This window comes from Protopterus annectens, chromosome 4.part1, assembly GCF_019279795.1.
Source record: "Protopterus annectens isolate FY-2018-M chromosome 4.part1, PAN1.0, whole genome shotgun sequence".
Lineage (NCBI taxonomy): Eukaryota > Metazoa > Chordata > Ceratodontiformes > Protopteridae > Protopterus > Protopterus annectens.
The window spans coordinates 146,140,157-146,153,862 of NC_056734.1; the positions used below are offsets into that span (position 1 = coordinate 146,140,157).

General features: G+C 38.0%; 1 protein-coding gene across 1 annotated transcript in view; it reads left to right on the forward strand.

Annotated features, from left to right (window-relative positions):
* The window catches only part of LOC122801189 (collagen alpha-4(IV) chain-like), a 1,621,248-nt gene that overhangs the window by 1,460,115 nt on the left and 147,427 nt on the right, over positions 1-13,706 (forward strand). The window contains exon 43 of the mRNA XM_044070748.1: positions 8,599-8,715. Within this exon, the coding sequence (XP_043926683.1) occupies positions 8,599-8,715 (117 nt within the window). The remainder of the gene's footprint in view (positions 1-8,598; positions 8,716-13,706) is intronic.

Consider the following 13,706-nt stretch of genomic DNA (forward strand, 5'->3'; position numbering starts at 1 on the left):
CTCCACAGTTAAAATAAACAGACAGTAGTTACATTGGATTACATAGCGGTTAACAATTTACATAGCAATTACATACAACATATTTACAGATGAAGAACATAGTACATCAGTAGACAACTAGAATCTTTATCTGTGAAGTACATAACAGACATTAACAAATGTTACAATAAGAAGTTCCTGCTGTATAATAATTATTAGGCTTATGAGCATCTGAGCTTGCTATAATCAAGGTAGTTAGTGGAGTGGAAAGAAAGGTAGTGGTTGGATGGGGTGGGTGATATTAGAGTGGGACTTGCAAGGGCATAGCCAGCATGTTTTTAGGTACGCTTTTAGTAAAGTTTTGAAGTGGGTGCATGATCATACCCCCTCCCATTATTTAAAATCCCAGGGCTTGATTATTCTTTCCTACAAAGATAATTACATTTATAGAAACAGTTCTAATTTGCAGTAGTGATTGGAGTCTTAATGGAATGTGCCTTTATGTTAAATTCATGCCACCTGCTCTGATACTAACATTGTCTTAACAGCACATATATCTTGCAAACTTTCTTGAAGCTTAACACTATTTCAGAATATTACTTATGCTGTTGATAATTATTCTCCACTATAAAAGCCAAGAAAAATCCTTATGCATATCTTGCCACATTCAAGAGGCGAGTATGGCACACTTTTTATCATTCAACAGTCATGATCAAAGAACTGACATTATTCTCCCAGTCTGAAAATATTTAGTCATACTCCCAAACTATAACTTACTTATTTAGGGCTTTATTGACTACATCACACATGAATCATTAAAAGTTGCAGCTTGTTTGCTTCTAACCATGTTAATGCCTTTTACTTACTATTTTATAGCATTTGCCTGACTAGTTGCTTTTTGAAACTTTATGCAGGAAATCACACCTACTCCCCCCATCATTCCATCACCCAATTAATAACAACACTTGACAAAAAATGTCAAAACCCCACCCTCTGTATGTTATTGAAATTGATACCCACCCCCCTCCCGGCTGAGAAGCAACCTCCCAAGCCTCATATATAAGCAATTACACAATCCATTCTGTATTAATCCTTTTAGTGTGACCACATTACAGTACAACCAGCCCATCTCATGATTAAGCTATCTCCACACTAGCAAAAATGACCATCAGAAAAAAAAATTAGGTGACTCAGCCCAAACACTTTGATTAAAAGCAGTATTACGTTGTCTGTAATTAAAGGCTAATGTCATCCATGTTTCAGAAGTTTAACATCAACCTATGTGCATCCTTCTGTGAACTGTTAACAGTACTAAAATTCACAGCTCAGTCAAGCAGCTGAACTCAGACCTTCTTATCTAAAACATTTATAATAGATCGTGACTCACAAACATGTCCTCTCACATGTCCTCAAGAGCCCCCCACCCCCAGCAGGTACAAACCCATATATCACACTTCTACGTAATCTTTTAAAGGTAAGAAATATTACTTCAACATCTTTGCCACCCATGTGTGTGTGTGTATATATGTATATATATATATATTAGTAATCATTGTTATCATCTAATTGCTTCCATTTAACTCGAGATCATGCTTTATCTATTTTTTTTGTCAGATTTTCCTTAATTCAAATCAGCACTTATAGGCTAACAGTATATATACTTAAACACAGGCAAGCACTGACAACTTACTTGCATCTTTCAAGAAATGTCCTTACAGTATACTAATGAAATATTTTGCATGTTTACCTCAGTATGTTAATATACAAACAAATTCAGAATTATAAATAGCTTTTCATATCCTGGAAAGTATACAACACAGACACATAGTGTCAGTTCCTTTTTCTCACCCATACTCAAACATTCATATCACAACAAGATAATTCCTTTTTTGACTGCTTATTCACTGATCCCTTTACAGACATATGTAAAGTCATGCTTATTGGTATACTTTGCAATATTTATATCCTTGAATATCTCTCAAGATGTACAACTTACATTGCAAATGTCATCAACAATTTTCTTTAACATAATTTAAGATTTTATCTGATGCCGTGCAATAGTTTATAATTAAGTTGTTTTGGAAATAATTTATAAGGAAATATTGAAGATCTTCATATTTACTAGATAAAAACTAACAATATATCCAGTACAGTGTGCTATACATGGATTTTGACATTTCACACCATGGCCCTTAATAACCTGTAGATATCTCTATCAGTTATGAAAGTATGAATATAAATATGAAATACAAATAACATGTGACAAACAGGAATTAGTATCTTCACTGCAAGACATCCTACATTAACAATCACAGTATGTGTTTTTTACACATATTTTGCCCTTTCATTGGCTGTCTATTGTTAATTAGTGTGTGTGTGTCTTTCGGCTTTTCCCGGTTAGGGGTTGCCACAGCGGAACTCCGGTCCACTAATGATTGGCAGTTGATTTTTACGTACTGGCTTGCCAGGCCTGACGCACAACCTTCAACGAAGGTATGCCTATTCACGCATGTCCCCATGCAGAAGACACTCTAGCTGAGAATTGAATCGGACAGTGTCTTACTGTGAGGCGACAACGCTACCGCAGCACCACCACCACGGGTCAAGTGACTTAATTTAGGAAGCCATCCCCTTAATAATATCTGGATGTCACAAGGAACTATGGGTTTTAAATGAATGCATACAAAATTATTGCTATAGGCATAAATGATTTAACAGAAAATCAACCAGTATATGCTCATTCCACTGTGACTTCCATTTTCAGATACAAAATGGAAGTACTAAATGTAATGACAACATGTAATTAAAGTGTTAGTTTGCCAGATGATGCTTTAATATGGCTACTGTAATGCAGTCTTTTAGGTCACATGAGTAGAGAAAAGAGGAGTTTGCTTTTTGTGATTTTTTTCAAGATTTTGTGACCTCTGAAATAGTAAATATAGAGAATGGAAAAGTTCCCTAGAAAACTGAGTGTTTTCTTGTATCCTTTGATTAAGTTCTGATGGTCTGTGTCTTATAGAATATAAAAGAACCTAAATTGTAATAAATAGTCATTTGACAATAAATAGATTGTATTAGAAACAGCATTACATTCTTCAATTTTTTAATCTCCATAACAGGCTTCTGTTTTATGGATTGAAGTACTTGCCCACTTTAAACATTCTGCTGCTACAGAACTTACTTCCATTGAACAGTATGTAGACTCAAAGTGAGAGATTCATTGCATATGCCCTATTTATATAGTTACTAAGAACAATTAAAGTTTGTTTTCCCTTCTCTTGTTAACCCTTTTTCATGTATTTCTACCTCCTACCAAAATTATGCTTCTGTTTGATGCTAATAAAAGGTAATTATTTCATGTTGCTGTACCCTGTTTGTGACTTGGCACACAAAGGCACCACCACCACCCCCCCCCCCCACACACACACACACATTAATTTTACATTTGACATTACTCTGTATAAAGTGACATGTCATCACTTATTCTTTCTGTATAACCAGTAGGCTGACTGCTTCAATATCTTCATAGGTTAGTACTAAGCAGCTGCCTTTCTGGGCCATTTTAAGCCAATTTCTCTCAAAGCTAAGAATCAAATCCTGTACATTGTGTCTATAAGGTAATCACCTTAACTATTATGAGAACCCCAATCCCCAGTATTAAAAAAATTACAGGTCCATCTGCTATATCAGAGCCCCAGGACTAAAAAGCCCACTCCAGATGTAGTTCTTAACAGTACTTTGACAGTTATCAGTAGAAGAACAACATATGTTGTGAATTCAGAGTACATCAGAGTCTACGTCCCAGATTTCTTTATAGATTATATTATCTTTTTGTTCCTTTTGTTCCTTACACAAGAAACCATTAGTGCTGCAGCAGGACACATCTTCATCTGAAGAATAGTTTTCTACTTTTGATAACTACACCTTTCTTCTTTACTTTCATGTTAGGTATATCTGTTACAAGAACAAGCAATGAGTCTACCTTGTTGAGCCATGTGGTTTCATTCATCATCAACACCATTCAGCAGTCATAATCTATTTTCTGAAAGTTCCAGCATTTAGGGATGGAAACACACTGCACAATGATAATCACACGTTTTGTACATTACACCACTAAAGCCCATGTCTGCCAGCTCTTTTTTTTTGCTATTTGCACAACTCAAATATTGATCCTTGCTATAAATGGCAAAAATACCTCTCAACTGCCCAGATTTTTGCCTCATATTTTTGGTCTGTCCCTCACAAAATTTGTGGTTTTCTGAATAGGTGTGGCAGATCAATGAGGACTGAATTCACTAAATAATGGCAGGCATTTGAGTTTCAGACTTAATTTCCTCCATAATATGTATGGTAACACAAGACCTTTTATTCTAGCAACTTTCTAAGTTTAGAAAAGCTATATTTAAAATCTGTCCCTGTTTTCAGAGCTTTGTGCCCCATGGTTTTTGTCTTTGTTCAGGTTTTTTGTGCTCAGAGGCTGAGAGTTATGCTGGCAAAAGCTCCTACATTTGCACACATTTGTCTTAAGATCTAGGGAATAACTGAAGCTTATCTGAATTCTTCATCAGCAGGTGAAGGAAAATGTTTGCAGACTGATGACAAGGGCATCATGAATGCCCTGTCAATATGCTGGAGTCTCTTCTACTTGGACTTCATTCACAGAACTGGTTGGTGTCTAGTCCTCCCAGAGTTAAGTAGGACTAGACTCCAGCCTTTTGCAATGCCTCATGGTTTTTGCTATGACACCTATCCCATGACTGAACAACCTAGCCATGGGTCTATCCTAGCTGATCTTGGAAGTGGCCCTTAAATCACTCAGCCATTGCTGAAGAGTTTCTGTAGCCAAAGCTACAAGTCCAGCATGATGTGGTGGCCATTTCTGATTAGCAGTCATTAGGTGAGTCCACAGCAGGATCTGTGGCTTAGGCTTGAGAAAACACTGAATTCTTACATTCTTGCTCAGAGTATGAATTGCAGTAATTTTGAAAAGAGACCAAAGCAAGGCCTGATGGGCATCCATTCTGCATATGCTATATCTACTGAGTGCCCTTTCACATGCCGCTCTGGTCTGCTTGACACCCAGTTTGTTATACATTAATGAAAGCCCTTATAAAAATCCCTTGTGTGCAGCTGCTGAAGATGTAGGGTTCCCGCATCCTTAGAAATCTCTAGGGAGTCAGTTGAAAGTCAGGTCCTTGTTCCTCATCTAGTTGAGTTTTTGGAGGTACCTAATTCCTAATATCCCTCAGTGGATGGTCTGTCCTCTAAGGGGTCTCTGTTGCTCATGAGATCATACATGTCACCTCTTCTGGAATTGACCTGGAGATGTGGAGCTGCTGGACACCCAGTGATCACTCCCTTAGAGCCATCAATGAAGATGTTTTAACTGGAAACCTGGAGCCACCTTCACTCCTCATCTGTATCCCCAAGGAAGACTAATGCCAAGCATCAGCCTCCAGCCAGTTAGTGTGATTTAGTGTAGGTATCACAAGGTAGACTCCAGTGGTCTTATTGGGTAATCTATATTCTCAACTACATCACTCTGCACCTCTCTACAGCTTGGGGCAGCGTGTGGCTCAAAGATGGATTTCTCTGCCTTGCTGGGGACTCAGGATCTCAATATTGTGCCTCATCTGTCCAAATTCAAGTAATTATAGTTCTTCCTGGTGGAATTGATACTGGGAAGGATCAAGGCCATCTTCATTTCTGGATCCAGGGAGGATTTTCTTTCCCAATCTACAGCTGAAAATCTGGACTTTTGTGTATCTTTCTGTCTTTTGGAGTTGGTGGATGCTAAGCCTAGAGCTGCAGGTTTTGTCATGTGCCTGGACTGAATATGGAGGTCTTCCTTCCTACAACACCAGATTTGATGCCTTTCTTAGATGTTCCCCTTGAGAAGAGAGCTTTCTTTAGCCAGCCCTTCCAGACTCTACTCACTGGATTCAGTCATGAGTGGTAGGCCCTTCCTTATTAATTGAAACTTTCCTTCACCTTCTACTCCCCTACTGTTCCAAGATGAAGAAGAGGCCTATCATCTTGCTGGGCACGAGGCTAAGACTCTGCTGCTAACCCACTCTTCTCTCCTAGCTGAGAATCCCTAGAAGGGGGTTTTGTTTAAGTCCCCTATGTAATCCCAAGGTCTGAGCTGGATTAGCCAATAGGGGATATCTCCTTTTTTGCTTCTCTAGAGAGAGAGAGAGACAGAGATTCTTTGGGGGGGGTAACCAAAAGTTAGGTTGCATGTCCCTGTCGGCCCTCTTTCTCTGGTCCTGTTTTTCCAGGTTCTCTTCATCTGTGGATTCCATCATGGTACAATTTTTGAGGCAGGCTGAGACTTGATTATCTTGTGGACCAAAAGGTTGATCTTTTTTTAGGATGAATGGACACCACTCTCTCATTGACAAGATGGTTTGGGTACCTTGTCCAGGTTTTGGCTTTATTGTAGACTTGCCTTGTGGGAGTTCTTGTATGAAGCCTAGAAGGCTGGTTCTCATTGGTATGGTTTTCCCCCTTGTTTCAGAGGCCTTCAGGGTAGTTTCTTACATTTCTTAGGTTATTCATTACCTCCCTCCCTCCACAATGGCAATGCCTTCTGAGGTTCCTCAGTCTTAAGAGCCTGTCCCACTATTGACCATAGTGAACAAAGCCTGCAAGGAGTGAATTAACGTGCATGTTCCTGTGTGGTGACTTGTGGAAGGCTAACCATGCATTACATTTCTGGGGCCTTCCATGGACACTGGAGCTCCATCTTCCTTGGTTTCAGTCCCCTTAGGATTGCCATGTACAGTTGCAGCTTCCTTTGTGGTTCCATCTCATCAATTGCCCCGTTTAAGCTCTGAGCTTATTTTACTTTATTTATTTAGTTATTTAGCTTTTTAATCAGGAAAGACTGACTGGGATAAAACTTTTCCAGCAGAGGGTCAGAGAGAAAAGATCTGCATTTGATACCAGTTTTGACATATGCATAAAATACTGTTATTTGACATCAGAATGAGTGCAAAATATAGGTAAGTGTACATGAGAGAAAAAAGCTTTGCAGTAGCTTACATAAACATCATTTAGAAACACAGCATGTAAATAGCTTGCATAGGTGTATACAATGCTGAACATTCATTAGAAATAGACTCAGCTGTATCTATAGCAAATATAGATACAACATTGCAGAAATTCCCCTTGGTGGTTGCTTCTTTTTTTTATAAAAGCCTCATGAGACCTGGGCTTAGCAGCAACAATGTAGAAGCAGTATTTGCCCAGTTTTGGACCTGACCTCTTCATCTGCATGGGATTGCTGAAGCACTCATCAATGTTCAATAGGATACCAGTGACTGTGACTTTTGCTATAGACTTTAGGGAGGCTTATTGTCCACTTCTTGCATTTCCTACCTTTTTTGTTGAGGTCCCTGTTTTTTTTACCAAAGATCAGGATCTTTTACCTCCTTAACCTTGGTTGAGTGTTTTCTTTTTGCACCTTTTGTGTCTGTCTGTATGTCTGTCTATGAATGACTGCGATTGGGAGTAGATCACTTACAGTCCATGGGACATCCTTCAAAACAAATTGCTAAGAGTCTTGACCTTATTTCAGTTTAGTCTAGTTTCTGATGCTCTTCTTTTTTGGTCCATCACATGGTCTGTCTTATAGCTCCTTATCATGCAAAATGACACAAGGTAGTTTCCAGCATTCTGAGAGTCTGTGGTAATCCAGAGCTTATCCCTGCTCTTGGTTTCTACTCTTCTAGCAGTTCTCATTCCTGTGATACAGAGCATGCTGTCAGTAATTCAGAGATCCTCTGTGCCACTCAAGAAATTATAAACCCTGAGCTGGGGCGTTCCGGAAACAGAAGGATAATAAGCCTCCTATTCCTCTGCATTATTACCAACGTGAGGAACAGAGTGCTCTGAGGTGACCATATTCTCTGTGCTGTGGAAGTGGCTTTTCATGCATATTTTTGCTTTACTGTCACTGATTTTAATTTTTCATCATATATTTCATGTACAACAATTCAGTTCATCCATAGTGCTTCTAAGTGGCTGAGTAGGGTGTGGAATTGGGCTTCCAACTCCATGATAACACTGGGAAATCTTCTCAGTCTTGACCAGGGGTGTCCCCCATTATTTTACAGATAATTCCATCTTATGACTTGGTTTACATCCTTTTTCTCTTGCCCCCACTGACCTATAGGCTGGGGCTTAATCAGGAGAGGGCTAACAACTATAGTGAAACTTTCCACTTGGACTTTCTAAATGTTTCTCAGACTGGACAGTTTGGTATTGTTTGATACTCCATTATGTTATATTCACAAGGTTCTATACCTCCTCATTTTGTAATATTAACATTTATGTGACTTCCAAATCACTTGCCATCTATGATTATTATTATTATTATTATTATTATTATTATTATTATTATTATTATTATTATTATTATTAGTGGTAGTAGTAGCAGTAGTAAAAAGTTTGGACCATGGGGAGCATTAGGAGATCTGAACAAAGAATGCAATGTGGGTTGTTTTATAAAGATTAGAAAAATGAGGCAACATAAAAATGATGCACAAACTATATCTTTACTAGAATTAATGCCATTGATTTAATATGTTGTTCAACATCTTATGTGGCATGTAGGAGAATTTGGAAGACCTGGCCCACAGGGTCCCACAGGAAATCGTGGGCCACCTGGTGATCCTGGCGAAAAAGGTCCTCTGGGACAGTGTGGTGAAATTGGAAATAAAGGACCAAAGGGTAAGTTTCATAGAGCAGAAGTCTCTGCATTACTGAAGAAAACTATGTGCACTGATACAATTACATTTTGTGAACTAACAAAACACACAGATTCACATTTCTCACCATAATAACAATTACACCTGTTGCCCAAGTATTCCAAATGGGTCCTCTGTTACATGACTCCTCATCCAGATTTATTCTTTAGTCTTTTATAATACAAGCATCATTCTGTTTTTGCTATTTTTATATTCTCCAGAGATTTAATGAAAAATTACTGAAGCATTTGAATAACATATTTTATTAAAAAACTGAGAATTGTATTTTTGTTGGTCCATCTGAAAGTTGTCTTCTTGGTCTAGGATATTCCATTTTCCATCTATTAAAAAAGAAGAAAATTTTTCAACTCCAGTTTACAATCCACATACTATAGCATACTGTTCATAAAATATACTGCACAGTACATATAATATACTGCTCAGTGCATATAATATACTGCACAGTACATATATACTGCACAGTGTAATATAATATACTGCACAGTACATATAATACACTACAAAGTGCATATAATATACTGTACAGTGCATATAATATACTGCACAGTACATATAATATACTGTACAGTGCATATAATACACTGCACAGTACATATAATACACTGCACAGTGCATATAATATACTGCACAGTGCATATAATATACTGCATAGTACATATAACATACTGCACAGTGCATATAATATACTGCACAGTACATATAAATTGCACAGTGCATATAATATATTGCACAGTACATATAACACACTGCACCGTGCATATAATATACTGCATAGTATATATACTGCACAGTGCATTTAGATTTTAATAGAAAAAAGGACCATTTGATCCATCTAGTCTAGATAGTTCTTGGTTAATGACAACATTATAGTTATTTGTTCTCTCTTCCTCAGCTCCTTTCATTCACCCTCTCTTCCCTTCCATGACCAGCTACTTCTGTTTTTTTTTTTAAATAAAGTATACTGTGGCACTGATAGTGTAGTGCTGTTCATGTTAATGTTGTATAATGGGGGTGGGGGGATGATGTGCTGACCTAGTGCTGGCAATACTGCAACACATATGGGATACTGAGCATTTTACTGCTTCGGCAGAGATTTCACCATAAAACTACTTTGACATCTTGGACACAAGGTCCGTTTGTCTGAATTGAATAGGCTGAATGTGTGTGTGTGTGTGTGTGTGTGTGTGTGTGTGTGTGTGTGTGTGTGTGTGTGTGTGTATGTGTGTGTGTGCGTGTCTATATGTGTGCATTTCAATCAAGCCTTAAAACCTAAACAGCAGAGTTGCAATTTTCTGTATAATATTTATTTCTAAGATAAAACTTATGAAACCAACATTAATTGGAAAGGGAAAACATCAGCTTGTTACGGTGGTGCTGCGGTAGCATTGTCGCCTCACAGTAAGATGCTGTCCAGTTTGATTCTCAGCTAGAGCATCTTCTGCATGGAGACATGCGTGAATGGGCATACCTTCGTTGAAGTTTGTGCGTCAGGCCTGGCAAGCCGGTACGTAAAAATCAGCTGCCAATCATTAGCGGACCGGAGTTCCGCTGTGACAACCCCTAACTGGGAAAAGCCGAAAGACACAAGCAAACTTTCAGCAAAGAAAACCACAACAAGGAAAGCTACTTTAAGAAAATTGATTTCAGTTAGAAGAAAGCATCATGCATAAAACTTTTTAGTTTGATTTACCATGAAATCTGTATGAGGCAGTTGTCAAAAATGAATGCTGATGGAAGCTATGAATCAGTATTCAGTGGTATTACAAACAATGAGGAGTACCCTGTCAGTGCTCAGTGTTAGTACAAACAATGAGGAGTACCCAGTCAGTACTCAATGGCAGTGCAAACAATGAGGAGTACCCAGTCAGTACTCAATGGTAGTACAAACAATGAGGAGTACCCAGTCAGTACTCAATGGCAGTGCAAACAATGAGGAGTACCCAGTCAGTACTCAATGGTAGTATAAACAATGAGGAGTACCCAGGCAAAACTCAGTGGTTATACAAACAATAAGGAGTATCCAATCAATACTCAGTGGTAGTACAAATAACGAGGAATACTCAGTCAGTACTCAATGATAGTACAAACAATGAGGAATACCCAGTCAGTACTCAATGGTAGTACAATGAGGAGTACCCAGTCAATGCTCAATGGTAGTGCAAACAATGAGATGTACCCAGTCTGTACTCAATGGTAGTATAAGCAATGAGGAGTACCCAGTCAGTGCTCAGTGTTCATACAAACAATGAGGAGTACCCAGTCAGTACTCAATGGCAGTGCAGACAATGAGGAGTACCCAGTCAGTACTCAATGGTAGTACAAACAATGAGGAGTACCCAGTCAGTACTCAGTGGTTATACAAACAATAAGGAGTATCCACTTAGTACTCAGTGGTAGTACAAACAATGAAGAGTACCCAGTCAGTATTCAGTGGTAGTACAAACAGGGAGGAGTACCCAGTCTATACTCAATGGTAGTGCAAACAATGAGGAGTATCTAGTCAATACTCAATGATAGTACAAACAATGAGGAGTACCCAGTCAATGCTCAATGGTAGTGCAAACAATGAGGAGTACTCAGCCAGTACTCAGTGTTAGTACAAACAATGAGGAGTACCCAGTCAATGCTCAATGGTAGTGCAAACAATGAGGAGTACTCAGTCAGTACTCAGTGTTAGTACAAACAATGAGGGCTACCCAGTCAGTACTCAGTGTTAGTACAATGAGGAGTACTCAGTCAGTACTCAGTGTTAGTACAAACAATGAGGAGTACCCAGTCAGTACTCAATGGTAGTACAAACGGATCTATATCATATGAGTGATTGCACAAATTGGGAACGCTCATAATATTGAACGTACTAGACCTCGAAGTGCTTTTTCTGAGTTGGAATTGGCAGCCCCCCACACCCCCCGCTAAATATATATTCCAACTCTGAGATCGCACTACAGTGAGGAAAAGGCAAATATCCCATTCTTCACTGTACCGCAATCTCAGAAAAAGCACTTTGAAGTCTGATACATTCAATATTATGAGCGTTCGCAATTTGTGTGGTTCGTTCATATGATATAGACCTAGTACAAACAATGAGGAGTACCCAGTTAGTACTCAATGATAGTACAAACAATGAGGAGTACCCAGTCAATGATCAATGGTAGTACAAACAATGAGGAGTACTCAGCAAATGTTGTCCTTTGAAGTGTCTGTGCTTATAAGCTAAGAACATTGAAGAGTGCAGTAATTCTCATTGCAAAAGTTTTTTCTAAAGAAGTTCCTTTCATATGGAACAAAAGCACTGAAATTGTTAGTAAAGGATCTGTTTGTGGTTTCCAGTGCAACGTTTTTTATTTCTTATCAATGCAAAAATTAATAGTCATGTACTACTGACATTACAAAATATATATGGAAGTACTGCTGAAAACATTCAGCTGTAGCTGTCACTACAGAAAAGCAGCAGTTCTCACCACACAACATTGTTGGTGTTAAATATAGAAACCAATCACTAAACGATTAGTGAAACTAATTTTTAAAATAGCAGATATAAATATGAAGTGCAATGTAAAATTAGCAATAACTTCACAGAGCTAAGTGAAGGATGCAAAATGCAAGCTGGGACAAATGCACTTACATGAGCAATGTAGGCACCAGATTTAAATTTCCACAAGGAGTTATTCAAAGCTAGAAAGTAAATCTATGTTTATTAGAAAATGTGAGTAAGAAACCTTGTAAATTTCAGTGGGAAAAAGATATACAACATGCAACCTAAGACTAGCCAGGGCAGTGTAGTCTGCCTGTACCCTTCTCATGTGAAATATTAAAATATTTGTTTTCAAGCCGTAACTGGGCGCAGAATAAAAGGGTCAGTACTGTACCTCTGAATTTTGCTTGAAAGGTACACAAACTAGACATCCACTACTAATAAGATCAAACTACCCTTGATGTTTGTAAATAAATTAAAAGCTCACTCTGTGCTTTATAAGTAGTTGGGAAGGATAGTTTTGTTGAAGCCATTATGTTTATCAATATTATAGGTAATTGATAAAGATCCATTATATTTAATCTGCTTTAGCAACTGGTTTGCCAAAGGGAGTAACACAGTCGCTCATTTATTAAGACCTCCTCTGAACAGATTCAGGGTTCATAGTTCAGTCCTGATCTCCACTCATCGACTGTGTAGTGTTTGCATAATTTCCCTGATGTCTATATGAGCTTTCAATGGATATCCAACTTTCTACTGCTTTGTAAAATTTTCTAGTTGATGGGTTAATGTCTTTATATATTGCATTTACCCATGACTGTGTTACCCAGACTGTAAATAAAAAAAGTCAACAATGATCATTTTATCTGACTAACGAATAATAGTAAATCATCAGTGTTGCAGACTTTATAAGAGGCTGTCAAGGATGTCATGTAGTTTCATTTCAGCTATCAAATTCAACAAAAGTATAGCTAATGTGAACATATCCACAAAAAATGTCTTGAACCCACTTTTGCAACTGGGATTTTTAACATAGCTGGGAAGATAGAAGGGAAATAATGTATTAGTTGTGAGATAAAATATATGTGTTATAGCTGATAAACATGAAAGGCGACAGAGGACAGTTATTAATGCTATCTTTTTGAACAGTATGGCTTGCTTCACAAAACTTAGCCAAATCAAATGTAACATGATAAAAAGTACTAACTGAAAATTACATAAACTTTGAAATGAAGAACAATGAATAGATTGTTGAGGGGGCTCTACAGCACCATGCAAAAGACTGCATACATTGCACTCTGTGATTATTATAAATGAACGCAATTATAAATCAAATTTCAGTTTACTAAAGCTTGAAGAAAAAAAGAATTGTCATCATAGAGACACAGAGCTTCACCATGTTTTTCACTGAACTTATGTGTTTAACCACAGAGAGGTCAGTCACAGGGCAGATTTACTGCACACACTAGGGACTGCCA